General features: G+C 43.8%; 2 protein-coding genes across 13 annotated transcripts in view; one reads left to right on the forward strand and one right to left on the reverse strand.

Moving 5' to 3' along the window:
• CDC42BPB (CDC42 binding protein kinase beta) overlaps positions 1 to 15569 on the forward strand; it is a 95864-nt gene extending 80295 nt beyond the window's left edge. For 9 of the 12 annotated variants that reach the window (XM_026079405.1, XM_026079407.1, XM_026079411.1 and 6 more), the window contains 10 exons: positions 2731 to 2947; positions 3356 to 3418; positions 6110 to 6706; positions 9404 to 9501; positions 9616 to 9700; positions 9866 to 9986; positions 10086 to 10203; positions 11333 to 11441; positions 11550 to 11620; positions 13724 to 15569. In XM_026079405.1, the coding sequence (XP_025935190.1) occupies positions 2731 to 2947; positions 3356 to 3418; positions 6110 to 6706; positions 9404 to 9501; positions 9616 to 9700; positions 9866 to 9986; positions 10086 to 10203; positions 11333 to 11441; positions 11550 to 11620; positions 13724 to 13855 (1611 nt within the window). In that variant the 3' untranslated portion in view covers positions 13856 to 15569. The remainder of the gene's footprint in view (positions 1 to 2730; positions 2948 to 3355; positions 3419 to 6109; positions 6707 to 9403; positions 9502 to 9615; positions 9701 to 9865; positions 9987 to 10085; positions 10204 to 11332; positions 11442 to 11549; positions 11621 to 13723) is intronic. The other 3 variants (XM_026079406.1, XM_026079410.1, XR_003255739.1) reach the window with 2 other exon arrangements.
• Positions 15570 to 21548: 5979 nt separating this feature from the next.
• Positions 21549 to 25816, reverse strand: part of AMN (amnion associated transmembrane protein) — a 30698-nt gene continuing 26430 nt past the window's right edge. The window contains exons 10-12 of the mRNA XM_026079445.1: positions 25140 to 25314; positions 22237 to 22393; positions 21549 to 21659 (exon numbers count right to left, since the gene is read on the reverse strand). Of these exons, the coding sequence (XP_025935230.1) occupies positions 21549 to 21659; positions 22237 to 22393; positions 25140 to 25314 (443 nt within the window). The remainder of the gene's footprint in view (positions 21660 to 22236; positions 22394 to 25139; positions 25315 to 25816) is intronic.

Consider the following 25816-nt stretch of genomic DNA (forward strand, 5'->3'; position numbering starts at 1 on the left):
CATTTGGCTTCTTTTTTTTTTCCATTTCATTAAAATTCAGTTTCATTAGTATATTCTTGTCCCCTCTTCCACTAGAATTACTGGTTCCTGGGTTTTGTTTTAGTTTTAGAAGACTTAGCTTTGGGGACTGATGCTGTAACAGAGTAGAAAAATATATTAATAACCAATAACTATAGTCCCTTGCATTTGAATACAGAAACTCTCACTGTTTTCAGCTGCACCTCTGATCTATCAGTCATTTGGTCCTTTAGGGTTTTACTAAGTGTCTTGGCTACTTGATGCTTCTGTGGCTTTGCTAGCTATTTTGTGGGAATATTTTCTGCAGTGGAGTTTCATCCTTCAGTTTACTACTGCTCCTACTTTGTTTTTCCTCTTAATGGTTTCTAAATGTAATTTTTATTCACATCTGCCTACCCTCTTCTCAAATTAGTGAATACTGAATACCGTTGGGAAAGGACTTCTGAGGACAGAAGATGAGCTATGCGGAATGGTGGTTGATTTGTTTGTTTAAGATCAGGGCATGCAAACAGTATAGCCTGCCTGATTTGGTACTCTAATTTCTGCCTGCCTTTTTTAACTGAAAGGGCATCTGACTAAGAAAAAAACTTTTGTCAAACAGTCCTCGTATAAAAGTACTTGTGTGAATGGACATGTTAAAATGTCTCCACAGTTTGACCAGATTATCCCACACTAAGGATATTTGATGAGTTAACTAAAGACCTGCTGTGTGAGAATATCTGTTTAGATGCCCTGTTGACAGGGACCAGAGAAGATACTGCTAATAGTGTATCTCTTTTCTCAGTTTTATGTCCTCTTCTAAAGAAGGAATTCCTGCAACTGGAAACCAGTGACATCTGATGCAAGAGAATCTGTTTTCTTAATTAAATTTAATTCACTCTGAACATCATGTCTCCTAAGTTTGTGTCTCACTGACATAGTGCCGTAGAATAACATATATGCAACAGTTAAAAATAGTTTATATCATCTGTATAAAAGACATGGTCCTTTGGCCCACCAAAGACAGATCTTCATTGTTTTGGATTTTCTGCTATCAAAAACCAACACCAGAATGTTGCCAAACACTAAGATATTGCCACCTCTGACCCTCCATGAAATCAAGAAAAGAAAGAACGTATCTCAAACGCCAACATCTCTCCTTGGTAACCAACTGTTAAAGCTAGATGTTAGGCTATCCTAACATCCAGACACTGTGCAGTCTAAGTGCCTCCATAGATAAATTTTTAACTTATGTAATAGATGGTGTCTCTAGTTGAGGTCCTTCCATAAGTTAGCAGTTTGAGTTAAAAAGATTTGAATTTCATAGCAAATACTAGATTCTTGCATGATGAATAATGCTAGTTATATTATGACCACCTTCTCCCATTTTCAGATTTGACTGCATAAAAGATGCCACCCTGAAAAGATTGGGGAGTATTACATGGCAGTGCTTAAAAGAGAAAGCTGTAGCTGAAGTCTTTTTTCTTTTCCTCCCAAATGTAGAAATACTGTCCATTATGCCTACAGCCATCTTTAAAATGTTGATATTTAGTTACAGTTCAGCACATGTACAAAGTTTGATGCAGAGTAATACAAGCTATGAGCAAGTGCAAGCCAGTCAGTTCTTTTCCTACTGCACTTCCTTTGTCTTACTTCTGGATTTGTCTTTCACATCTCATTATCCCAAAGTTATTTGCAGACTTTCTTTAAGGTGAATGGTCTTGCTTAATTTGCTCTTTCAGGAAGTGTATGTTCCCTAACCATGTCATCCACATTTATGGTGATTTTTCTTATGCATGCATATAGGCTGAAGGTGTTTTATTCCATGTGTGAATGGTTACAGCCTTCAGTTTTGCTCTGCTGCTTTTTTTCTGTTTAACTACTGTTATTTTAAAAATCTGTTGTGAGGCCTGATACTGGTTGATGCCCTGTCTGTGACTGAAAACAGCTTCTGTGATCTCTTCATACAGGACACAAACTACTATTAAGAATTAATAAGCATGCACTGCAACCAACAGATGGTTCCTGGATAGTTTTCCTATTCTGAATGCATCCTACTTAGAAATCTATTGGATATTTCCCTGAAAATTAGATGAAGCCACTGTGGTTTTGTTTTAACTTAGGAAAGGGGAAGAATGCAATATTTCACTCTCAAAAGATTGTTTTCCTCCCAAGCTTTTAATGAAATACGAATATGAAATATGAATTGTTCTTCTCTCTGGACCTATATTTTGAGAACTAAGCAGCAAAATCAAAATCTAGAACAGTTCATAGCAGTACGGTTGCATTAAATGCATCTAACTCAGAAAGCATGTATTTCATTTTCAGTAAGTTACTAAAAAAAATACAGGGGAGAGGGTACAGGGGAGAGGGTTCAGGACGAATTATTGCATACTGCTAAAATTCCAGTTCAGAGCAGGAAATAGCCTTTTACTGGCATGTATTAAAATGGTAATTGTAGGAAAGGAATGTAGCATTCCTTGCCTGTATTTTAGGATTCAGAACGATTAAGCAAGACTGAATATTTTTAAACAAAAACACTGAAGCTTGTGCATTTTTTCCAAGTACTGTGGCCATATTAGGTGTGTGCTGTGTTTCATACCATTTATGTGCATTATAACATTGTTACAAAAAAGTGCATTTTACTTTCAACAGCTCTGTAAAGTATATCATATAGATGACAATAGACTTTTATTGCTAGACGCTAATTTTGCTTTCTCTATCTGTTAAAAGGTGACAGCTTCTCTCTTAGGTTTACCTTCAAAGTCTTGTTCTCTCCTGATCCTGACGGAAAATGAGAATGAGAAGAGAAAGTGGGTTGGAATTCTAGAAGGGCTGCAATCTATCCTGCACAAAAACAGGCTGAAAAACCAGGTTGTGCATATTCCACAAGAAGCCTATGACAGTACGCTGCCTCTTATTAAAGCAAGTTTAGCTGCTGCTATTGTAGGTATGTCTGTTTTAACTTTTATGAAGTATGTGTGAATTGCTAGAGCTTTTAGTAGGCATCTGTAATTAAAGCACTGATGCCTTGAAATAAATTTCTTGGGGTTTAATACATTCATATGAATTTAATAATGGGGGAAATGCTTGCATTAATACTCAAGTTTCTTCAACCACTTGTAGTAAATAGTACTGTTTAGTTAATTAACAGATTGTTTTAGCAAAACAGTATATATTTTATATAACACGCTCTTGAAACGTAGACTGCATAAACTTAAGCAACACTAATTTTCTGTTGAAGACTGTTCAGTTACTTTTTGTCCAGAAATTTTCTACCTGTTCAAAGGAAATGGTCTGTTTTAAAGATAACATTAAACACAACTGAATTAATAGTTTTTTCCCCTTCCTTGTTTAGATCGAGATAGAATAGCAATTGGTTCAGAAGAAGGACTGTATGTGATAGAGGTGACCCGTGATGGTAAGTTAGGCCATAATGTATGCAGTAATTACATACTGAATAATGAGCACTGTAACTTTTAGTGCTGTTTGAATATAGGTGACACAACAGCCCTTCATGTATAGTGAGTACTAAGCACTCAGTTAATTGATGAGAGGGAAAAGTGAATGTGAGATATAAACACTAATTTGGTCATTATCATTATATTCAGTTGACTGGCTGAAATTAAAGGGTCAGCTTACAGGGCATATTCTGACATGTTCTCACCTTAACTGTGTTTCCACAGCAGATAGCGAAATGCTTCAGTACTCAGAGCACACACTGCAGCAGTTGGTGCTCAGTGAATAGTCAGGCACTTAGTAAAAGGAACAGTGTTAAGAAGTGATGCAGATTAGAAATTAGTCTGTTTTTCTGATATCCTTTTTGAAGTTACCATTAGGAAATACTAGTTTTGCCTTTCTTTTTGCTTTCATAAGCAGCCAAAGATACCTTATGAAATCCATGCTTTCTTGTAACTCCTGAGCTGCTCTAAATTTAGAGGACACACTAAATCCTACTCTTCATGACATAAGAGCTAACAGCCTTTGCTATCTGATAGACCTGTTTCTAGCAAAATACTTAATGTTTTCTTCACCTGTATTCATAGCCTCTAAGCTTAGGTTCTTCTGTTGTCTTCAACCATCTGAGATTTAGGGATGTTGAGGTCAGTGATACAGATTTGTAAAAATAATAGATGCCTGGGTCCCTTTGCCAACTTTGAATAAATTACTGCGACAGTCTGCTGAAAAAAAACCCCTCTATGTCTACCTTTAATCATTGTCATTCAGAGTTCAAAAATGATATGTCCTTAAATTTTAATTTGATGGAAGTATGTGAATTTCCTTTTTCGATACAATTTAATGTGTAGTTATTTAAAATTTAGATTGCAGTCATACCAAAACTTGCTTTTCAATGTAAAATACAGCCATGAATGCAGTTTTTATAAACTTACTGGACATACTAAGTAAAAATGAAGTTTAAAAAAAAAAGTCAGAAATGTGGTTTTGAGGTGAAAACCAAAATATTATTGCTTCCTCTTGCTTAAAATAAGCTATTGCCCAATTCTAGGAGAAACTGGCTTATACGTGGAGACATCAGATATTTGAAATTCTTTTTTAGCAGTAATAAATGCCATTCCTTTAAATATACTTCCAGTGGTCACCATTCTGCAAGTACTTAGATATAAACATAGCTTTAGAGGCAAGAAATTCCAGAGAGATTCCAGTACAGCTTTTAACATGAGTCAAATTATACATCTAATTTGAAAGCCCATTTTAGAAAGAAACAATTATCTGCATCACTATCACATGTAAAAGTGAAAACAGATTGTCAGCTTCAGGTTTAAGTTAAAAATTGCTTCTCATGAGTTTTCTATGGCCAGTTTCTGTGTTTTAATAGCATTTTTATAAATATTAGTCTCTCTTTTATGGTGGTAGTTATTTTCAGTGTTAATTAACTGCTAGATGCTTATATCAAGGATCTTTGGTCAAGAGTATCAGCTGGTTCTTGACAAACAAACTAAACTGTGCACTGGAATTGGAACTAGGGAAAAAACTTTTCTTTGTGGTAAAGTACAACCATTGGTTATTTTGTAGAAAATATCTTCAGACTTATCTGTTTGAATAAGTGTTTGAGCATGGTGGAAAATCCACAAAAACACTTGATTTTGTGATCTAAACAGTCGAGTTCTTTTAACCAAGTTTACAGATTTTGGTACCTTGGCTAGGTTACTCAACCATTACTGAAAAAAATGCATATAACTTCCAGCTAATATTTCTTGTTTTGATTATGATTCACAAATATTTTGAATGCATTCAGCCAACAGAAAAATGAACGTGATGTTTTAATATAACTGACTTGTGTATATTACGCATTGTTTCCTATTTCAGGATTGTTTAGTCTTTTCCGTTTGTACTACTTGAAATACTGCCTTCCTTAACCCAAAGGCAGAACAAGATGTACCTAACCCTATAAGATGCACCTAACCCATTCTTGAAAAAAAAATCTTCAGTGAAGATTCCCCAGTTTCCATAGATGACCTAACTAGGCTTTACTATTAGGCTTTTCTTAGTGTCTGTGCTAACTCTCCACTGCTACAACTTAAGCGCATTGCTACTTACAGTTGATCCAGGACATGTAGCATTTTTTTGCCTTTCCCTTTAGGTATTTAAAATCTACTTATTGCATTGCCTTTTGTATTGGGATGAGACAGTTTCTAGCAATACAGCATTTTGTGTCTTCAGTTCTCAGCATCAAATACTTTCTATTTCTCCTCTTTTGTTCTCCCAATTCTATCTTCTGCCATAATTTACTAAAGATATCAATATTTTTCCTGAATGGGGGACCATTTTCAGAAGTTAATCTTGCAGTGTATTGATATGTTAGGGATATTTTTACTGTATTTATAATTGTTTTTCTTCCTTTACCCTAAAGGTTAAGCAGCCTTTTCCTGCTTAGTGTTGCTGAGACTTTGTATCAATGAAAGTGTTACGGGCATATTTTGTTCTGATAATTCATGAAGGAGCATCCAGGGTGTGTGTAATAAGTACTCTTTCTTACCGGGGATGCATCTGTGTTTAGATTCATTTTCTGACAACAGTACATAATGCTGCAATATTTCATGGACTGATAGTTTTATTGTTTAACTTAGGGTAGCTCTTGTTCTCTTTGCAGTGATAGTCCGAGCTGCTGACTGTAAGAAGGTGTACCAGATCGAGCTTGCTCCCAAAGAGAAAATTATCATCCTCATCTGTGGTCGGAACCACCACGTTCACCTCTACCCCTGGACCTCTCTGGATGGATCAGAAGGAAGCTTTGACATGAAGCTTGCAGAAACTAAAGGCTGTCAACTGATTACAACTGGAACACTGAAGAAAAGTTCTTCAACTTGTTTGTTTGTGGCTGTCAAGCGACAGGTTTTTTGCTATGAAATTCACAGAACTAAACCTTTCCACAAAAAATTCAGTGAAATTCAGGCTCCAGGGACTGTACAGTGGATGACAGTGTTCAAGGACAAGCTCTGTGTTGGCTACCAGTCTGGGTTCTCTCTGTTGAACATCCAGGGAGATGGACAATCTATAAACCTGGTAAATCCTAATGACCCCTCGCTTATGTTCCTCTCACAGCAGTCTTTTGATGCCCTTTGTGCTGTGGAGCTCAGTAATGAGGAATACCTGCTTTGCTTCAGCCATATGGGAATATACGTCGATTCACAAGGTCGAAGGTCACGCATGCAGGAACTAATGTGGCCTGCAACTCCTGTTGCCTGTAGTATGTATATGTTTTTCTGTTGCCATATCCCTGTTGCTGCTTTACTTGTCTAAAAATAATTGGCATGTATTCTATTTTTGCTTTGGTTTGTCTTTCAATATCTACAGTTTAAGTTTTGATGAGTGACCAGGCTACGTAGTTCTTCCTGATGGTGGTTTTGGACTTGGCAATCTCTTGTGCAGAGATTCTGGAAGTCGCAAGAACAGAAGCTCTGTCTGGTTACAGGACACAGAAAAATTAATAATGTGACACAAAAATCTCTTTTACAGAGAGTAGCCCTGGATGCAGGACAGTACAGGACTACTGGTTCTGTAAAATTCTGTAAAAATTTTTGCTCTCCTGAAGAGTATAAAAGTATAACTGTCTTTAGGATGTCTTCTCTGCCCTGTCTTCAAAGTAAGATAGAAAGCTGAAGATCAAATGTAACTGTGTCTCAAAAGGTTCATAAAAATAACAAAATACAAGGTAAAAATAATGCTTTTTGCAGAACTGGTTCCAATTTGCTCCTTTTTGTTTTATTTTTAGGGAGAAAGTTTCCAAAAATAAAGTAGGCAGGTGAAGGCAATTTTTCAACTACTCTACTCTTCTCAGGAACCTAGATTTATCAGCTAGTTAGGACAGAAGCATGTTGGGGGGGGTGGTTTCTTTTCAGGCTCAATAGTCAAAGGCAGTTGATGATAAAACCTGGCTTTCTATTTGGAGCTCAAATAGCAGTTGAAGTGTTTGGAGTGAATGAAGGCAAGAAATATCCTTTGTTTAAACAGTACACTGAGCAGCTATATGCTCATTGGTTTAATCAGGCTAGGCCCCGATAATACTTTGTTTAATTTTAATTGTCTTTGAGCTGAAATTGCTTGCTTGCTGTACTTTACCTAGTTCCGTACAGAAGCTTAAAGCAAAGGTGCAAGGAAAAAAAGTAGTCACAAATTTACTTTAAAACACCATTAGCCAAAGCTAATGTTTCTAGTTCCTTAATCAGCTTTACAGTTTTTGTATTTCAGCAAACTAGAGATGTTAGTTGATTGTTTTGTCTGTTGTTGTTATTATGATCTGTTATTACTGTAAACTATTTAATGCCATTCTTGCATATGCAATCTTGAGTGGCATTGGCGTGGGCTTTTTTTTGTAGTAGTAGCAACTATGTCCACTGCCAAAGGAAATTTGATTACTTTCCTTTTCATTAGCCTTGTCTTCCTTCCTCAGTCCTGGTGTCTGTCACTATTGAAGATGGCTTTTCCTCCCTTCCTGTTGACTGTCCCATCAGGTGATCATCGAAGTAGACACAGTTCTCTCCCTGTTGCAGTTTCTGCTATAGTAAAGGACCATGTTGTTGAGAGATCTTAGGGTATGATGGAGACTTTTGTTTGTAGGGTATTCAGTCGCCTCATGCAAGGAGAGCCTGAGCTCTTTTAATAGTCTGCTGTGTTACCTTGGGCAGTCTGTCTCGGCTGCAGTTACACCATGGTTAACGTGTTGAAGCTGTGCTGAACCAGTTCAGGCTTCGTAGGGCTGTTAGCTGGGGTACAGTGCAGTGCAAATACTTGGAGGCAGCACAGGTCTCGAAGCTGTGATGTGGGCAAGCCCAGTACAGACACTGGCATGTCTCTCTGGAACCCAGTTCTGGCTTGATCGAGCTCATCAGCTCTAACTTGGTAAGTGCTGGTCTTGCCTTTGAGCTGGCCACACAGAAGCATTTGGTGTCTCCGTCTGATGCTCTGTGGCCTCCCTTTACCTGGACATCCAAGCCAACCATGACCCCATATAACAAACAGCTAACCCTAAGTCACTTCTGGGATACACGTTCATGATAGCTGTCCCAGGCTGTCTTTGAGGGAATTTAAAAGCACACCATTGAAACCTTATTTCAGTTCTCAAAGGAGATTTGTGATGTGTTAAGCGTTCTACTGTGTTTTTTCTCCTTCTATTTATTGAAGCAGTTCTCTCAGCTGAGTTTCTTTTCTCTGTTGAATCCATAAATTTCTAGTAAATGCTCTTTACATCAGGTTGCGATCTTTACCTGAGGAAAAGCATGTTGATATGAAGTGGTAGTAGTCTTTTTCTTTTGAGCTAAAATAAAGTTATTTGCTGGTGCTTTTTATTTTAAGGAAAGAAAAAAAAAGTTTAAAAGAGAAAGCAGGTTGTGAGCTTTACATGTCGTGACCCTTTTCTGTTAACTTGGTAGTAGCAACCTCTATGTGAATATCTAAAGCTAGATAATTGTTAGCCTCAGAGGAAGGAAATTTAAAATAGCTCTGCAGCATGACTTCATGACCCACCTCACAGATGGTTACCTTCTCCTTTCCCCCTGCACACAGCAGGTGTAGTTTGTTGCTTCCAAAGTGCAGCAGTCTGCATCTTTAGAAAAGCTAGCCTCAAACAGGCCATTCAGTTCCTACCAAATAACAAATTTGTTTCAGTTCGGAAACTTCAGGTGCCATTTTGCAATTTAATGAAATCATAATTTGAAGTTAAAAATACTGAAAGGGTCAAGTTTAAATCTTTCTGTGCTGCTGGTAGCTGTAGCAAATTAATTATCAAAATATTTGTTTGAAAGGGAGTTTGACAGGGAAGGGAGTGTTTTAAATGTATCTTACACATAGTGGAAAACCAGTAACTATTAAAATTTGCTCAAATTTATGTCAATTACGAACTTCTGAAACATCATTATGGTTTTCTGTTTGTTTTTAAAATATGCAGGTTGTAATTCTTCGTATGTGACAGTGTACAGCGAGTATGGTGTTGATGTATTTGATGTTAACACTATGGAATGGGTCCAGACTATTGGCCTGCGAAGGGTAAGTAGTTTTCTTCCAGTGTAGAATTTGACTGGGTTAATTCCAAATGAGAAGTTTCTTTGCAATGTTTGCTAGGCTTGAGTTAATTCCTTGCCTCCTCCTCCTTCAAAACAGATCAGACCATTAAACATGGACGGAACACTAAATCTCCTTAACTGTGAGCCACCAAGACTAATATATTTCAAGAACAAGTTTGCAGGTTAGTATTGAGCAAGACAGAAATGGGAAAATGATACCAAGGTGACAAGGTGATATGATACCAAGGTGATAATTTTAAGCAATGTTACTTATGCGTGAGATGAAACTTGTATTGGATACTTCTGGATCAGCATGTACCTATGTATGTAAAATTGTGATATTACAGCAGGAGCTGTCCTCAGTGTACCGGAAACATCTGACAACAGCAAAAAGCAAATGCTTCGAACTAGGAGCAAACGAAGATTTGTATTTAAGGTTCCCGAGGAAGAGCGGTTACAACAAAGGCGGTAAGAATTTAATCTTTTTACACAACTAATGCGTGATGACATGCAGGGATTGAGAATAATAATAGTAAAAATCACTCCCCCCCCCTTTTTTTTTTTCAGGGAAATGCTTAGAGACCCTGAGCTAAGGTCAAAGATGATTTCGAACCCAACGAATTTCAACCACGTGGCTCATATGGGACCAGGAGATGGAATGCAGGTTCTCATGGACCTCCCACTGGTAAATACCTTTGAAAGGGATGGGATTTATGTGCATTTGTTCTTGCTCTAAAAAACTGTGAAGATTAGCTATATAGGGTTCAGTTGTCTCGGTGCCAAATTCTTCTTCTAATCGTTTTGAGAAAAGTGAACTTTCCTGATGCACAATGCTTCTAAATCCTGCTCAAGGAAATACTGTTTGCTGACTTAGGAATGGGACACTGAAAGAAACAGATATCACTGCCAGGAGCTTGTTAGTACTTTTATAAATAATCAGTCTTTCCTCCTTCCTTTTTTCTTGTTTGTTGTCTTAAAATAATGGAATGAATTTCCTTCCCCCTCATCCTCTCGACACTCTGCTCTGATATCACCTCCAACAGGCTTTGAGCACGTCTAGCACATGAGCCCTGTCTCTGCTGAAATCTTTCTCCAGAGTGACCATTCCTCACGGGAAGGCTCCCCTCTGCTTTCTTCCTCTTCCTGTCCCTCCTCTGCTTCCCTAGCAAGGGTAGGAGTAGCTACAAACTGTTAGGAACTGGAATGGTGTGCTGTGGCACCTCACCAATTCTAGAGCAGAAGTAAGGGGGAAATATTAATGCTTTGGAAGATGAGTACTAACATGCACGTAAGTTGCAATGCTTTATAGCATTATTTTTGTCTTTGGATGTAACAAATACAGCATGTTGTAAGCTACTTTAGTGTCAAGTCCATGAGAGTAAGGTCAAAGGTACGCTTTTATGTTCTGTACCTTCTACTTTATAGCTGCTAGCCAGGTTTTTTCTTGTCATTCTCAGCTAGCCCAGATAAGGATAGTGTATCTGTCCTTTCAGCAGAAGGAAACAGGAAAGAACTGTTGGTGCCCTCGCTGCCCCCTTGTAGAGGGTTTGCTGGTTGACAGGTTTCAGTGGCTTCTGTCTCCAGCAGGTGGGAGGAGTGTACAGTGGCTGCTATGGGGCTTAGTTCTTTCTCTGTCTTTCTCAGGGTTTGTGTCTGTTTCTGAAAATATGTGGATGTAGTCAAGTAAGTTCAGAGTTTTTCTACCAATGCTGGGTTGTGATAGCTTCAAAAGCACAGTAGAGTTTTCATGGGAAAGAAGCCTTAACTGGACAGCTTTTGTTGCTGGCTAACAAGGTGTTTCATTTCTACTGTAGAGTGTTTTACCTGCTGCCCAGGATGAAAAACCGTGTCCCTCTACAGCTAACCTCTCACGGCAGCAGCAGCAGCAGAGGAGCAAAACATATATTTCCTGGCCCTCATCAAGTAAGGCTGAAAGCAAGCTTGTCAGTTCTAAGCTGTAACTTACAGCCTCAACAAGATGTGTAAAACTGCGCTTTTTTTTTTTTTTTTTTTTTGCTTCTTTCTCTGCAGGTGGCAGTGATGTGGGAGGAGCCATTCCTTCCCGAAGTATGTCCGATCCTGACCAAGAGTTTGAGAAAGAGGTAAAGTGGCTTTTATTAAGTAGAGACTGACAATATCCTGTTGCTGTAGGTTTTCTCTTTCCAAGAAGTTAAATATCTGAGGAAATACTTTATAAAGATCATGTTCTTTATGGAGATGTTTTCCTTCTGCAAATGTTTTCTCCAGCATGTAACATTTGATTGTAAACTAGATAAGCCAGCACTAAAGCAAAGCTGTGAAAATATCTTTTTATGATGATATTTTAAGATGTACTGTGTTTCAAATTAAGCTTTGTAGACAAGGGAAATCTGATTAATTGATAAAGTATCCCCGAAGCCCCTAAAGATGTTCTCTGGGCTGTTAGCATAGAGTAGCAAAGTAATACTACTAGCTGAATAGCTTTCTGTGCTACCCTAAGGAACTTGTCTTGTAACTTGAGGAAGAACAACATTCTGAAATACGTAAAACCACTTTTTGCAAGCGTATAACTAAATTCCAGTTGTCACCGACCTGAAAACTTCCTGGCAGCACAAAACTGCCATCCTTTCCTGAGTCTAAGGAGATCAGATGTATGATTTTGGGGTTTTTCTTGTTTTGTCGTGGGTGTAGCTTCTTGCAAGCTTTGCAAGCTTTTGCTATGTGAGCAAAGAAAATGTTGAGAAGTATCACTGGGAGACAAACTCCTGGATCAAGATCTCTGCATTTTCTTAGTGCTTTTTGGTGCCCAACTATAGGCACACGTAAAGATCCAGGTTTTGAATGGTGTACTCGGTACTCTCCTGAAACTGGATCTTTGCAAGATGCCTTAGTGCACCCCAAGTCAAAGTGTCTGGAGTTCTAATCACAGCCATACCACTGACTTCCTTTGTCATCTTAAGCAAACAATTAAAAGAAGCATGATAAAATGCGGGTGCCTAAACAAAGGCATTTTTAAAACTGTTTTGAATTTTCAAAGGTGCTGATGGCAGGCTGTTTCAGTTGACTTCATTATACTGCAAGCATACTTCCCAAATTCCATTATGTTCCATGTTATAATTGCTCTTTGTAGGCACAAGTAGTGGTAGATACTGAGAGTTTTTACAGTGTTTTCTTTTTTGGTAGACCTTACAATTTCTTAGGACTTCTTAAATTTAAAAAATAATAGTTTGTAACTTTTAGAAGAAGAATCTGATATCACCTTTGGTTTTATAGTATTTTTCCCATGAGTTATGGTTTTATCGCAGCATGAGCTGGATTGTTTGTCATGTTAGGATAATCTTGTTATAGATGGTCTTGTAATTGTTTGAGCCATGCAAAACCTTGTGAGCGGCATTCTTCAAGGATGTCACCTTTCAGTCTGTTTGCTAAATAAATATTCCCTTTCCTGAAAGTAACTTACTGCAATGGTAGAAGTTTTTCCTGTGAAGTATTTCATTAGCTGTGAATTTGTGTAGTGCTCAGAGCTGTAACTGAGCAAAATAGCGTGAAACTTGCCAGCCGTCCTGTTGAAGTAGGACCAGGTTTTGGAGGCAAGTATCCAACGACCAGTCTAACACTGGGGAAATAACTGTGGACAGACTGTCTTTATTAGATATTGACTGGAGGGAGTCTTCAGTAAGTATATCTTACTTCAGATTTCCAGCCTGATACCTAGCAACCTTCACTCTTTTGTCGTGCACTTAACACACTTTTCTTTGTTGCTGGCACTGTTTAGTAAATAGTTCATATGTTTGCTTCCTTCCTTCCTTCTCACCAAATTGAGCATGATTTGACCATAATTGTTTACATATTATATGGCCAAATTCCTTGGCTATTTAGATTGCTTTAAGAAACACAGGCTTTTAAATCCTGAACAACAATGGATAGATAAATGTGTTCTATCAGAAAAGCTTTTCACTGGCTAAAGGAAAGGAGACGGGGGCTTAGCAATTTCCATATACCTTGCCAAAATTCATGTTACATCAAAAGATTGCCTCCAGGACTGCACTAAGGCCTGTTGAAGATAATGAAAGTATTTGTATTACTGTTTAGCTTTGAAATGAATCTAATACACACTACTTCATGTGTTGTGCTCCCTAATTTTGCCTTTCAATGCTTCGAAAGCTTTTGAGTATAAAGAATTGATTTTAAATAAATGTAACTTTTTAAATGTTTCTCGTTAACAGCCTGATTCAGACTCCACCAAACACTCTACTCCATCCAACAGCTCAAATCCAAGTGGTCCCCCAAGTCCCAATTCTCCGCATAGGAATCAGCTTACACTAGATGGACTGGACCCGTCAACCTGTGACGCATAACACTACAGCTCTCACCGTTCTGTCTTTGATCATCCACTACTCCATGGAGTATTCAAGAGCAGGGCAAAGCTGTCTCAGATGCTAGTGCCAAGACTGACACTGAATTGCTAGTGTTGTACAAGAATAATTATATATCCAGATTGTAGATACAAACTATTGAAATGAAGAAAATTCTTTACTAAATAGTGATCAAGCTTTTTATGTAGAATTGTTCACTGCTCAGTTATGGTTGATTCCTTTCTGCACAGCTGTGACAGTTTTATTGCATAGGAGCATTTAAGGCCACCAGTAAATAGTCTTATTCTTATGCTGAAAAAGAAATAGAGAGAGATACTGATAATGTTGCTACATTATCAGGAATATTATTTTTCTATAGAATGATGTAATGTCTCATTAGCAGGAAATCCTTTTAGACACAATTTAGACCTCTGAATAGGAAATGCAAGCAGGTCTAGTTACATCCTCAGATAAATATACTTTTCCCTTTTTCCCATAACTGTTTGTTTCCTAACCCTTAAGGAGAATGCTAGGAAGTGTAGGTTGTTCCCAATATCAACAGAATCACCAGGAAGTGAAATGAAAGTTGGTTATAGTTTTGTGGCCTTTTAATTCATTTAACCATTACATATTCAGCTGCATAATGTCTTTCTATCTTTCTACCAACTTTAGTCTTGTACATAGGACTACTACCAGTTATCTTTTACCCATACCCTGCTTTTTAGTCCTCATCAATCACAATCATTAGTCAGGGCTTTTAAAATATTGATAATTACTGCTGTGAAAAAATTTTTACTCATAGTTCCTGCTATCCCCTTCTGAGAAACTTTCTCCTGGGTTTTTTGGTGTAAAGACACACTACATTGTTTAGCTAGTAAACCTTCTTGTGGACACATTGCCCTTAAAGTCTGCTTGATCTAAGGGACTGTATCACTAAAACATCAGTCTATTTTATTGGTTACCAAAGTGGAACGTGAAGGATGTGTAACTGAGGGTGCTGCTTTTTTCATTAATTGTATCCTCACCTGCATGAAGACCCCATGATTATTAATCAAGTATTGATCATGTAGAAAAATGCACAACACACTCCTGTATATTTTGCTATGGCCCACGTGCAGTGGTGATGTTTTGCGTGTATATTTAATCTCATGCTTCCATGTATTATACATTTAGTAATCAAAGATTTGTGACCATGTTTCATTAAAAGCTTGTAATTAATTCAGTGGCTGGCATATCCAGTTTGTCATTGTCACACTAGTGTGCCTTCTGTGCCAATTTTATGACAGTTGGATGTCACTTATTTAAAATTTGGTTTAAATGGGCTAATGATATACCAATGGCTAATGTTCTTTTCTGAAACACTGTATAGGACGTGCACTTATCTTTAGTTTAAACTGAGTGTTCTAGTCAACATTTAATCCTGTTACGTTAAGTGTTCGACAGTACTTGCTCTTTTTCTCAGATTATTGATAAAGGGGCTCAGTTAGAGCTGGACACTACTGCTTTGGGGGTTTTCTGGTTTTTACTTTTTTAATGTAAGTCTAAGTCTTTGTAATTATTGAATTGTGAGAACATTTTTGAACAATTTACCTGTCAATAAAGCAGAAGAGGGAGGTTTTAAAGTTCATAGTTGTCTGTCTTGACATGTGAAAACAGTTTACCATTGATGCTTGCTGTAGTTTCGTAATAAATTCACTTTGTCCACTTGAAAATTTTACATGAACTAAAAGATACTTTGAACTCCATACCTGAACACTACAAGAAAGGTGTGTGTTTCCGTATGTAAATGCCTGTTCAGGAGAAATGGGAATCCTTTAGGTGGAATATGGTGTTGAAATTGCACTCTTCATTGCAGTTGTCATTTCATTGAATCATTGGCCCTGTAAATCCATTTTAAGTGATTTAGATGATTATTTCCTTATGGCTGAGGCATAGTAAGGAGGCTGCAGGATCTATTCAAACATCTTAAGTATGATAAAAATACTAAAGACACTTGTTGTCAAAACAGTAATCCCAGAGAAAAGCTTATGAACATATTAAGGAACGTTGTTTGAATAGGGTGTCCTGTGTCATTCCCGCCTGTCCACACCTCCTTCCCTTCCCCTGATATATGGAGGATTTTCAAAATTGAACATTTGAGCACTGTGGAACTTGTTGTGGCTAGAGCAGAGCCAAAACCTTTCCTAATGTGTCCTGGGTTGCCTTATCCCTTACAGAGTGCCTGTATGTTCCCAGATTGCTTCTCTGTTACTCGCCCCCATCTTACCTCAGGTTATCTTAGTCCGGAAGGCCTGGATGAGTGTTTTGGGCCCTGCTGTTCCATGCTTGACCAAACCTACTGGGCAAGGCCAGGAGGCTGGCTGGTTGGCTTGGGAACGAGCACCGGGATGGGTGGTAGCTGACAGGAGATTTGAAGTAGAGTGCCAGAAACATTCTGACGAGTATTCACGCTAATCAGTCTTTGACTTTTAAAAAACATTTCTGCTGTTCTTGAGCTGATTTTCCTCTGTGTGGTAAGGACTTCGGATGACAACAAACTCTTTAATTATGGGGGTATTAAATCACAGCACTCAGCAGTGCCAAAACTTGCTTATAATTTAAGCATGAGAACATTTCTAGAAAAACAAATGAATTGCTTAGCTTGAATATATTAATCTTTTTTTTTTTTTTTTAATCTGGCTGAGCAGAATTCCTCCCCAAGTCCTCCACTCCAGCCCGTTTCAAATCTTCCATTCCCTTACGGCTTCTAATTCCAGTTACCTAAAGAGTCCTCCTAAACCCTCAGGAGATCTTTAAAAATGTGGAAATTCAAGACTCATTTGAAATATTCCTCTGACAGTGTGCTTTCTTTTCCCTGGAGGTTACTAATCTAGTATCACAAGCAAGAAACTCATTTATGCAAGGAATGAGGGTAATTTGCTCTCTATCAATTCCTGTCCAAGGCTGTTTTCACAGAGGCATTATGTAGGGTCATGCTAATGATGGCTGGAGTGATCCAGCAAACGTGTCCAAGAGCTGGACTCATCAGAAAACTTTGGTCACTTCTAGCACAGATTTTTCAACATGAAAGGTTTAGTGTTTTGGAATACTTCCTGGTGTCACTTGCTACCTGAGACCTAAACGTCTGCCAACACCTCTGTCTCAGCACAGATGTTCTGAGAACTAACTGCTTCCTAAATGAATGCCATCTGCTATTATGTGTGTGTAAATACTTGCTTTATGCTTGCATGGTGTGTGCTTAAAACAACTAAGTCACAGGGGGCGACTTCAGCATGGAAATGCTGAACTTCTAGACGCCTTCATTGTTCTCCACAATGTCAAATTGGGCATCTTTGGGAGGAATCAGATGCATAAACATCTTAATAGCTGGTACATTGAATGGTATAGTAGTCTAAAGCACTAAGAAATAGGGGAGCATTGAGGGAAGAGGGATGACTGTGAGAACAGAATTGCACCCTTAGGAGAGTTAAGCAAGTAACAGTTAAAGGAAGCTGTCACATCATGACCATGAATGTTGTCTTGATGCTGAATCTAGCCTATTTGAAAAGAAAAGAAAAAAAAAAGAGAAAGTTGACATTCTTGTATGCCTGGCTACTGGAACATCTCATGTTCTGGTTTGGACTCTCCCTGCTTCGTACGAAGTGGCTTCAGCAGGCATTGGTAAGGAGGACGTGGCAGAAAGTAGCATTCACCTGCCCGGGCCACTCCTTGTAGTGGCAGCAGGTCTCCTGGACCACTTCCTTGAGCAGGAGTTTCCCCCACCTGTTGACACCCCAACAACCTTGGTCCCCTTCTCCATTTCCCCAGCTAACTTACATCTCCCTTCAGCAGCTTTGTTCTCCTAACCTCTACCTGCATCCTTGGCTAAAAACAGACTCTGCACCAGACGTTTTCTTGTAGGTGCTATGGGTGGTGGGGAGCAGATGCAGCTCAGAGTGCCCTGCACCAAGTCTGTGGCCATCAGCTGCATAGTAGTAAGGGTCTCTGGGGAGGTCCTTGCCATGCTGCTTTGAGGGGTGAGGAGCTACAGGTGCTGCCACCCTTGCCCAGCGCAGGTGGTCCAGTAGGAGCAGCTCCCTGCTGCAGGGTGAGATCTTCTGCCCCAGAGCCTTGGGCTCCAAAGCATCTCGGAGCGGGCCGGGCAAGGTGGCAGCATGGGGCACAGGGGCTCCAGTTTGGGACGTGGTGCACCCTGAGCAGGCGTATGCCATGAGGAGGCAGGGAGAAAGGCACAGTAATTTGAAAGAGGCAGCATAGTCTAGGTGCTCCCTTGCGAAGCCCTCCCTAAACGTGCTTCCAAGGGATATGGGGTGATGATGAAACTAGACGTTAGCTGCATGACAGTTGTGGGGGTGTCAGAGAAAGCTAAGTGTTGGGATAGCATGTCCCAGTTGCGAGTGGTGTTCAGAATACCATTAGCAATGGGGTGAGCTGAGGACAGGAGCAGCATACAGTAGGATGTGATTAACAAATGGGAGCTGCAATGCTGCAGTTCAACCAGAGGAGGAACATGAACTCAAAAAATCAGCCAGTTCAATGTCCTTGCAGTAAACATTTTCCCTGCTCCCCATTAAGATGCAGCACTTTTTTGTCACCTGACTAAGCAGGTTATGCAGCTTTATTGGTTGTTTTATCATAGATAAAACCCTCAGATTTTCACAGCCTAGCCTGCTCTCCGGTCTCTTATGTAGTCCCTGCTCTGTATCCTCCTGAGGAGCAGCAATGCAATGGCCAAGTGCTGAGCAGTGAATGCTGGTGGGATGAGTTGTCCACTGCTCTGCTGACCACCCTTTAGCAGCTTAGCCAGCTCTTTGATCCCAGTAGTGCCAGGCCATGCCAGATCAGGTCTGTTTAACATTTTAAACAGATCTGCTAAAACATTGAAAAAATGGATGAGGTCAGATTTGTTGGTAGGTTCTGTGATATTTTGAGACCTGCTTTGTGCAATTCACTGGGCAAAGTGCATTATTTGAATTCAGATTTGCACAGCTTCTGTGAGCTGTGGAGAGATGCTGAGGGTTGACGCAATGATGCAATTGGATGTCCATTAATATTGTGCAAGTTGCTTTTTCTTCTAAAACCCTAGGAACCAATGGCTCCTGCATTCTTGCCGTTAACACTAATGCATTTTGCATTAGTCTGTCACAGCAGGAATCCTTGACTTTCAGGACCAAGAGCAAAACAAAGCCATCAGGTACTCAAACGGTCCACACACAACCCCGGAAACATAAACCAAGGATCTAATGCACTGGCTACCAAAGATGTCTGCAAATGAATTTCCTTGTTTGTGCAGATTCCCAGGAGGGATTCTTACATACTGAAACCCTTTGCATTACCCTCTCTGCACCATGGGCTGTGTGTTTACACCGGCAAGCAAGCTAAAGTAGCAGGGCAACATCTGGTTTTCCAGCAGCTGTTGACCCCTGGCATTGCAAAATGTTTCTGTTGCTTCATTTTTTGTCAGAACTTCCCCCTCCCTGCAACGTTCGCTGTATAAGTGAGCAAACGTGTCTCCTGGAGGAAAAGTACAGAGTGTGCTTGCAGAGCACGCTGACAAAAATTGATCTCTACTTTAATTAAAGCCTCTGTTGTAAGTGACCTCGAGTTGCTAACGCATTTTGAAAATGAAGCCTCGCAAGCAGCAAATCCACACACCCCGGTACGGTGGGGTTAGCCGGCACTGATCTGTGCGGAGAGGAACGCCTGCCTCCCTCTCGCGCACGCTTTGTGTTCTGCTGTGTTTCCTGAAACCGTGTCACCTCCGTGAAAACCTCTGTCCCAGCTCACAGCAAGATCACAGCCATGCGCTGGCAGGGTGCAGAGCTGAGGTTTTCAGCTGCTCACAGGGGAAAAGACCATTCTGCGTCATCTCGTGCAATGAGCCATGCTATTCCTGGGGCATCTTTCCCCTACCTGGAGCCCCATCTGTGCACGGGGCAGAGCCAGGGTGCCGAGATGCTGCGGGGCGACCGGCTGCCCAGCAGCTGCGTCCTCCAGCGTGCAGCACTGCATCGACCTGGGCTGGGAAAAAAATTGCGCTGATGCATTTTCTTTTTAAGGCATCTAAGCTAAAAGAAATTCAGCCACTTGCAATGAGCTGTTTTGAAAGGGAAGCTCTCCAGCGTCCACGGGGCACCAGCCGGCTCCGGGCTGACAGTCCGGGATGGGGGTCTCCGTCCCTTCAGGCTCCCGTAACGGGGGTGACCGTGCTGGAGGCCGGTTTTGGAGCCCTGGCCGTGGACCACTCATGCCCACGGAGAGATGGCTTGCTGCCGGAGGGCGTCAAGGCAGTGGGATGGGGACGGTCGCGCCCCGGGGGTGCCCGCCACCGCTGACGGCTTGCTGTGTTTCTGCCCTGGTGTTGTGCGTGGCACCAGACACGACCTGCCGCGTTTCGTCAGGGCCTGTGATGCATCTGACGCTGACTTCCAAGACCTTTGGGAAGGGATTATGTCTTCCAGAGACGAGAACAAAATATGATAAACTTAAAATAGCTGCTTCCTTATGGAACACGCCGACGAGCCCTCTTGAAAACCCAGCAGCGTGTGAATTTGCATATATTTGCATACATCTCCATAATTTCAGAGTCACCCATTAGAGCTGCTCCCGCGAGGACACGCTGCCCGGCACTGCGGGCAGCCGGGGGTGGTGGGTGCCAACAAGGCTGCGGCGGGGGCACGCTGACCCCCGCTCGGGACAGGCCTGTCCCGGCCCCCCGGCCCCTGCGTTTTATCCGTTTCTGGTGCCGGCGCTTCCTGGGCAGGCGCCGGAGCACCAGAGCCCGGCTGGTGCCGACGGCCGTGGCGGCGGGGTCCCCCCGCGTGCCCCTCCCCAGCCCTCTCAACTGCTTCCCGAAACAGCACCCGGAAAGCCAATCCGTAAAAAAAAAACGCTATTGTACCCCCTTTTTTTTTTGTTTTGCAGTGAAAATATTTACTCTCTCGCCACAGGGAATGAGGCGATAAATTCCAAGGCAGGTCCGAGAGGTTTTCGTAATAAATGTCAGACGTGCTGCAGCGGGGAGGAGGAAGCTCAGGCATTTCAGCGGAGGTGAAGAGGAGGGAGGTGTTTGCTCAGGACTCAGCCCCACGCCAGCGTCGAGGGGCTCCGGCGTCCGACGCCGGGGCGGACGGGAGCAGGCGGGGAAAGGGGAGCGGAGGCGGCGCGCTGCTCCCTGCACCGTGCAAACAGCCCCCGCGCTGCAGACAGGGTCAGCCCCTTTTCGGCTCAGTCGTGGGCCCAGACGCTGGGGGCTCCGGGCCCCTGTCTCGAAACGCACTTAGGCACCTGATTGCCCTCGGTCCTGGGGATGCCGCCCTCGTGGCGCTACGTGTCCTGGCCACATCTGGCACGGTGCAGGCCCCAGCCCACGGAGCTCAGCACCTTGCTGGATTAGGCCCCGGTACAAAGTGAGAACAGCATCTTGATATTGAGGTGGCTCTCTTAAAAAAGGGAAGAGTGATAACTGCAAAATACAATTTATATGGACAGAAACACCACCGGGGAGGCCTTGCCCGAGTCTTCATGGTGGTGAGGTGCGATACGGGTGCTGGACACATGGACGCTTTTATTCGGGGAGGACTAGCATGTGCCTGGTGTGTGTGACCCGAGGGGGCACTTGCGAGGTGGCAGTGTCCCCAGGGGGGGCCGTGGCCACGCTGCTACGGCTGGGCTGGGGACAGCCCCGGTCGCGCTGTCAGACATCAACCTCACTCTCGTCGTACAGAGGGTTCAGATAGAAGATCTGGTTGTCCTTGAGAGCCATCTCCTGCCGTGCGTCCTCACCAGAGGCAGCGCCCGGAGGCTCCTGCAGTAGCAAGAGAGGGAAAAACACCCTCCGGAGACATGAAGCAAACCTCGAGCAACCCCCTCCTCACTGCAGGCACTGGGACCCCACAGCACCCTGAGCTCTGGGAGCCGAGGTGTTTGCAAGCGGCCAGCTCCACGCGTGGCCACCGGAGATGGGGCCGTCGCACAAGCCCCTTCCTGGCCCCAGCACAGGAGAAGCCCCCCCGACTGCAGCGCGGTGCACTATGTTTGCAATGCTGTGCATTGCGGGTGCAGCGTGGTGCGCTGTGGGTGCAGCGCGGTGCAGTGCCGTGCGTTGCGGGTACAACGCCGTGCATTGCGGGTGCAGCGTGGTGTGCTGTGGGTGCAGCGCGGAGCAGTGCCGTGCGTTGCGGGTACAATGCTGTGCATTGCGGGTGCAGCGTGGTGCGCTGTGGGTGCAGTGCGGTGCAGTGCCGTGCGTTGCGGGTACAATGCTGTGCATTGCGGGTGCATGCTGTGCACCCTCCCTCGAGCAGGGACAAAAACCCACATCCGGGCAGGAGGGTCCCTGCAGCCCCCTGGCAGTGGCAGAAACCGTGCAGACGGCAACTCACCGTGGTGTCCATGGGCATGTCGAACATGGGGTTGTCAAACCCTTTGCTGCTCGCCGGCTCCGGGGACGCCAGGCCCTGCGCTCTGCCCCACGGCCGGGGGAGGCGCGCGGCCCACAGCCTGGGGAGAGACATTTGGGGATCACCCGTCTGCGTCCCCCTGAACCCAGGGTACCTGTCAGAGTGGCTCCCGCAGCTGAAGTGCTTCGTCTTCAAGGGATGGATGAGAAAATACTGGGGCAAAGTTTCAGGGCGCTTCAGGGACATTTATTTCCCTTCGCAGGGAAACGCTGCACTTTGTCAGTGGAAGCCAGTGAGCTGCAGGTCGGCAGCCTGCATCCTGGAGGGAAGAATTAGTCAGCAGGCAGAAAGCCGCAGCTCACATTCACTCCGGAGTCATTGCCCTCCCTTTGCGAATTAAAACGAACTGCCACAGAGCTGACACCTGGTCCCCCTGCAATCTCAACAAATGTTCACAGTTTGCAGCATTACTTTTGTCACCTTATCGCTTTTACCATCTCGTTTTCACCACCACTTTTATCCTAAGGGTCCTGGTTAGCGAGCAAGATCCCCCAAACCAGGCACGTCACGTTGATGGGCTCACAGAGGGTCCTCACATGCCACCCCAGGTCCCGAGAGCTGGCCGATATCTAGGCACTGCGACCACCACGCATTTAGCAGCGGGGCTTGCCTTGGCGCGTCGGGACCCGCGTACGTGACGTGAAAGGCTGAGCCCTCTGCGTGGGGCCATGCATGGTCTTTTCTGCAGACCCCATGCTCGCTTCGATGGGCCACTGCAGTGAGGGCATCTCCACCACGTTGCAGCAGTCTCAGACAAGGTGCCACCCATCCAGCAAATCCTCCCTCCCACCCCCAAGAGCCTGTGGGGCAAGTTTTTCATTAATGTTTGTTAATCCACAGCCGAAGCTAGTTGACCTGTAAGCGTCTCCGCGGACCCGCCTCCCGACTCGTTATAACCCGGCACGACCAAGCCAGGCTCCCTCGGCGCTGCGAAGGGCCTGGGCTTGGGTTCAGCTCTGTCCTCTGCTGTTACATAAACTTTCCTCTTAATGCTGACAGCACTTGTTTCAAAGGCCTGTCCGGCATCCAAACACATGTCAGTGGAAGATAAATCATCAAGTAGCAATTATGGGGCTTGGAGTTTTATTTAGAAATTAAATGAAGGCGCTAGTTTATTGCTAGGAAACGTTATGTCAGCACGTGCTGAGTGGCAGGGAAACAGTCCGTGCCCAAGTGCTCTGCTGTGCAACGAGAAGCCCATGCTAACGAGCTGGGCGAGGAGAAACAGCCTGACTTGTGAGCCTTGGACGCTGCCAGCTGCAGCAGACAGGCCCTGTGCTCCCTGGCAGACACAAATGCGTCTTGCACCCTCAAATTAAAGTGATGGCCATCCCCAGAAGATGGTTATAAAATGCTTGGGGTCGCTCCGCCTTACCCAAGGTCAGGTGGGCAAAATAAGTCAGAGTAGCTCGGTGTACTGTCCCATGCAGGGACACGGTGGTGTCCCCAGTAAACCCTGCACGGCTCGGGCTGGTGGCCAGCTGCGAGCGGGGACAGGACCCAGCAGGACCACACCAGCAGCTGAGCACGTGTCCGGCTGGCTGAGGGATCACGGTCTGGCATGAGCCCTTCCATCCCCTGCCAGTTTCCTTCCTACCACCTGCTTTTTGTCTCTAACCTCCCCCAAAGTGACACCTCGCCTGCAGCTGTCCCCCCGGCCCGTGGCCCTTGCACAACAGCCGGCACGTCAGCGCCTCTGGTGCTTTTATCCAAAGCCTCCTCCCTGTACAAAGGCAACCTGCCCTGCAGCGGGAATTAAATCGAGCCCGTGACACCTCTTGAGGGAGGCAAGGCCATGCACGACGGTGAGCGCTTTGGCTAGGAGCGGAGGTCGGTCAGAGGAGCACCTGCCACGGCTGCCTGCGTTGTGCTGAGCTCAGTGCTGGCAGGGCGGCTTTTCCACTGTCTGAGCCCTTCCCACCCCGTCTCTGCCCTGCAAGGAGAAAAGGTGCTGGAGACGAGGCCTTTTTGACGGGCTCTTTGGCTGCGGTACAGGTAGGTGTTGAGCTCCCTTTCATCCTTCCCTTTGGATCTGCGCTGCTCTCTGTGCAGTATTAATAACTCAGGCACTAGTGGAGAGCAGCACTGCATTTTTTTTCTTGATGCTGTCATTCCCTTTCATGACTACAAAGCTGTAGGACAAAAGGTTTGAATTATTTCGATGCATTTCTATATAAAGCAGGCAGTTTCAGTTCTCCACCCCCACGCAGGGCTAACTAACGCAGGTAACTAAAGGCTACCAGGAACAGGAGATTTCCATGGAGCAGCAAGGTCAGATTGGTCAGAGCTCAAACTGTGCAGCAGCAGCGCTGCTCCTGCCCAGAGCATGCCACACCACACAGTGCCAAGCAGCAATTCCCTTTTGCCTGTGGAGGAAGCTGAAGTACCAGATTAAGTGTATAAAAGTGCCTTTTCAGTCACCTCAGAGCTTTCCACCCTGCCCCAGCTGGACCCTTGATCTAAGTTGGCATAGCATGAAACCTGCTCCGGTTTATACCTGCCTCTGATAAAACACAAGGAACCGGTAACTTCCAGTATAACAGAGTGCCTGGTTTTGCCCACAGAGGTGGCAGGAAGGATGAAGCACGGAGAAGGAGGTGCAGGAGCTCTCGGCCAGCCCTGCCTTTTGTCCCCGCTGAAAGGCTGGCTGGAAGGCCAACATTTGGTAACAAGTTGCCCTACGACAGCAGAACACCTGGAGCAGCCCCAGGCTTGGAAGACGCTGATGGACTGGGGTGTTCACCGCTAGCCCAGGCTGCTCAGCCACAGCTCTGCAGCGGTTGCCAATATTACCCCTACCCTGCCCGCAGAAGCCCCTTCCCTACCTTAGCATTCCTCTCCTGTAGAGAAGGAGCATCCCTCCGAGCAACAGGAGTCCAAAGAGCAGGCCCACAACCGTCCCTGTTAAGATCCTCCTTGATGTGCTGATTCCTGTTTGCCCACTGAAAATGCTGCCAGTGGCCACCTCCATTTTGCTGCTGGATATGCCAAGTGCTTCACCTGGGAAAGGGTGAGAAGAAATATGGGTAAGGTCTGGACAGTGCAACACCCCCCCACCACCACCACCATCTGCACACCACCCTGATTCATGCACAGTAGCCATTGCTACTGGAGCAAGTCCAACGAAGGCCCTCAAAGCTGACTGAGAGATCAACCATACAGGGAGAGGCTGAGGGACTTGAGACCGTTCAGCCTGGAGAAGAAAAGGCTCAGTGGGATCTTATCAATGTGTACAAGTATCTGATGGGAGGGTGTAAAGAAGATGGAGCCAGACTCTTCTCAGCAGTGCCCAGTGACAGGATGAGAGGCAACGGGCACAAACTGAAACACAGGAAATTCCACGTGAACACAAGAAAATACACCCTTCACAGTAAGGGTGGTTGAACACTGGAACAGGTTGCCCAGAGAGGCTGTGGAGTCTCCAGCCTTGGAGATATTCAAAACCCAACTGGACATGGTCCTGGGCAAACTGGTCAGGGCTGACCCTGCCCTGAGCAGGGAG

This window comes from Apteryx rowi, unplaced genomic scaffold (genome assembly GCF_003343035.1).
Source record: "Apteryx rowi isolate R43461 unplaced genomic scaffold, aptRow1 scaffold_5, whole genome shotgun sequence".
In the NCBI taxonomy this organism is placed as follows: Eukaryota; Metazoa; Chordata; class Aves; order Apterygiformes; family Apterygidae; genus Apteryx; species Apteryx rowi.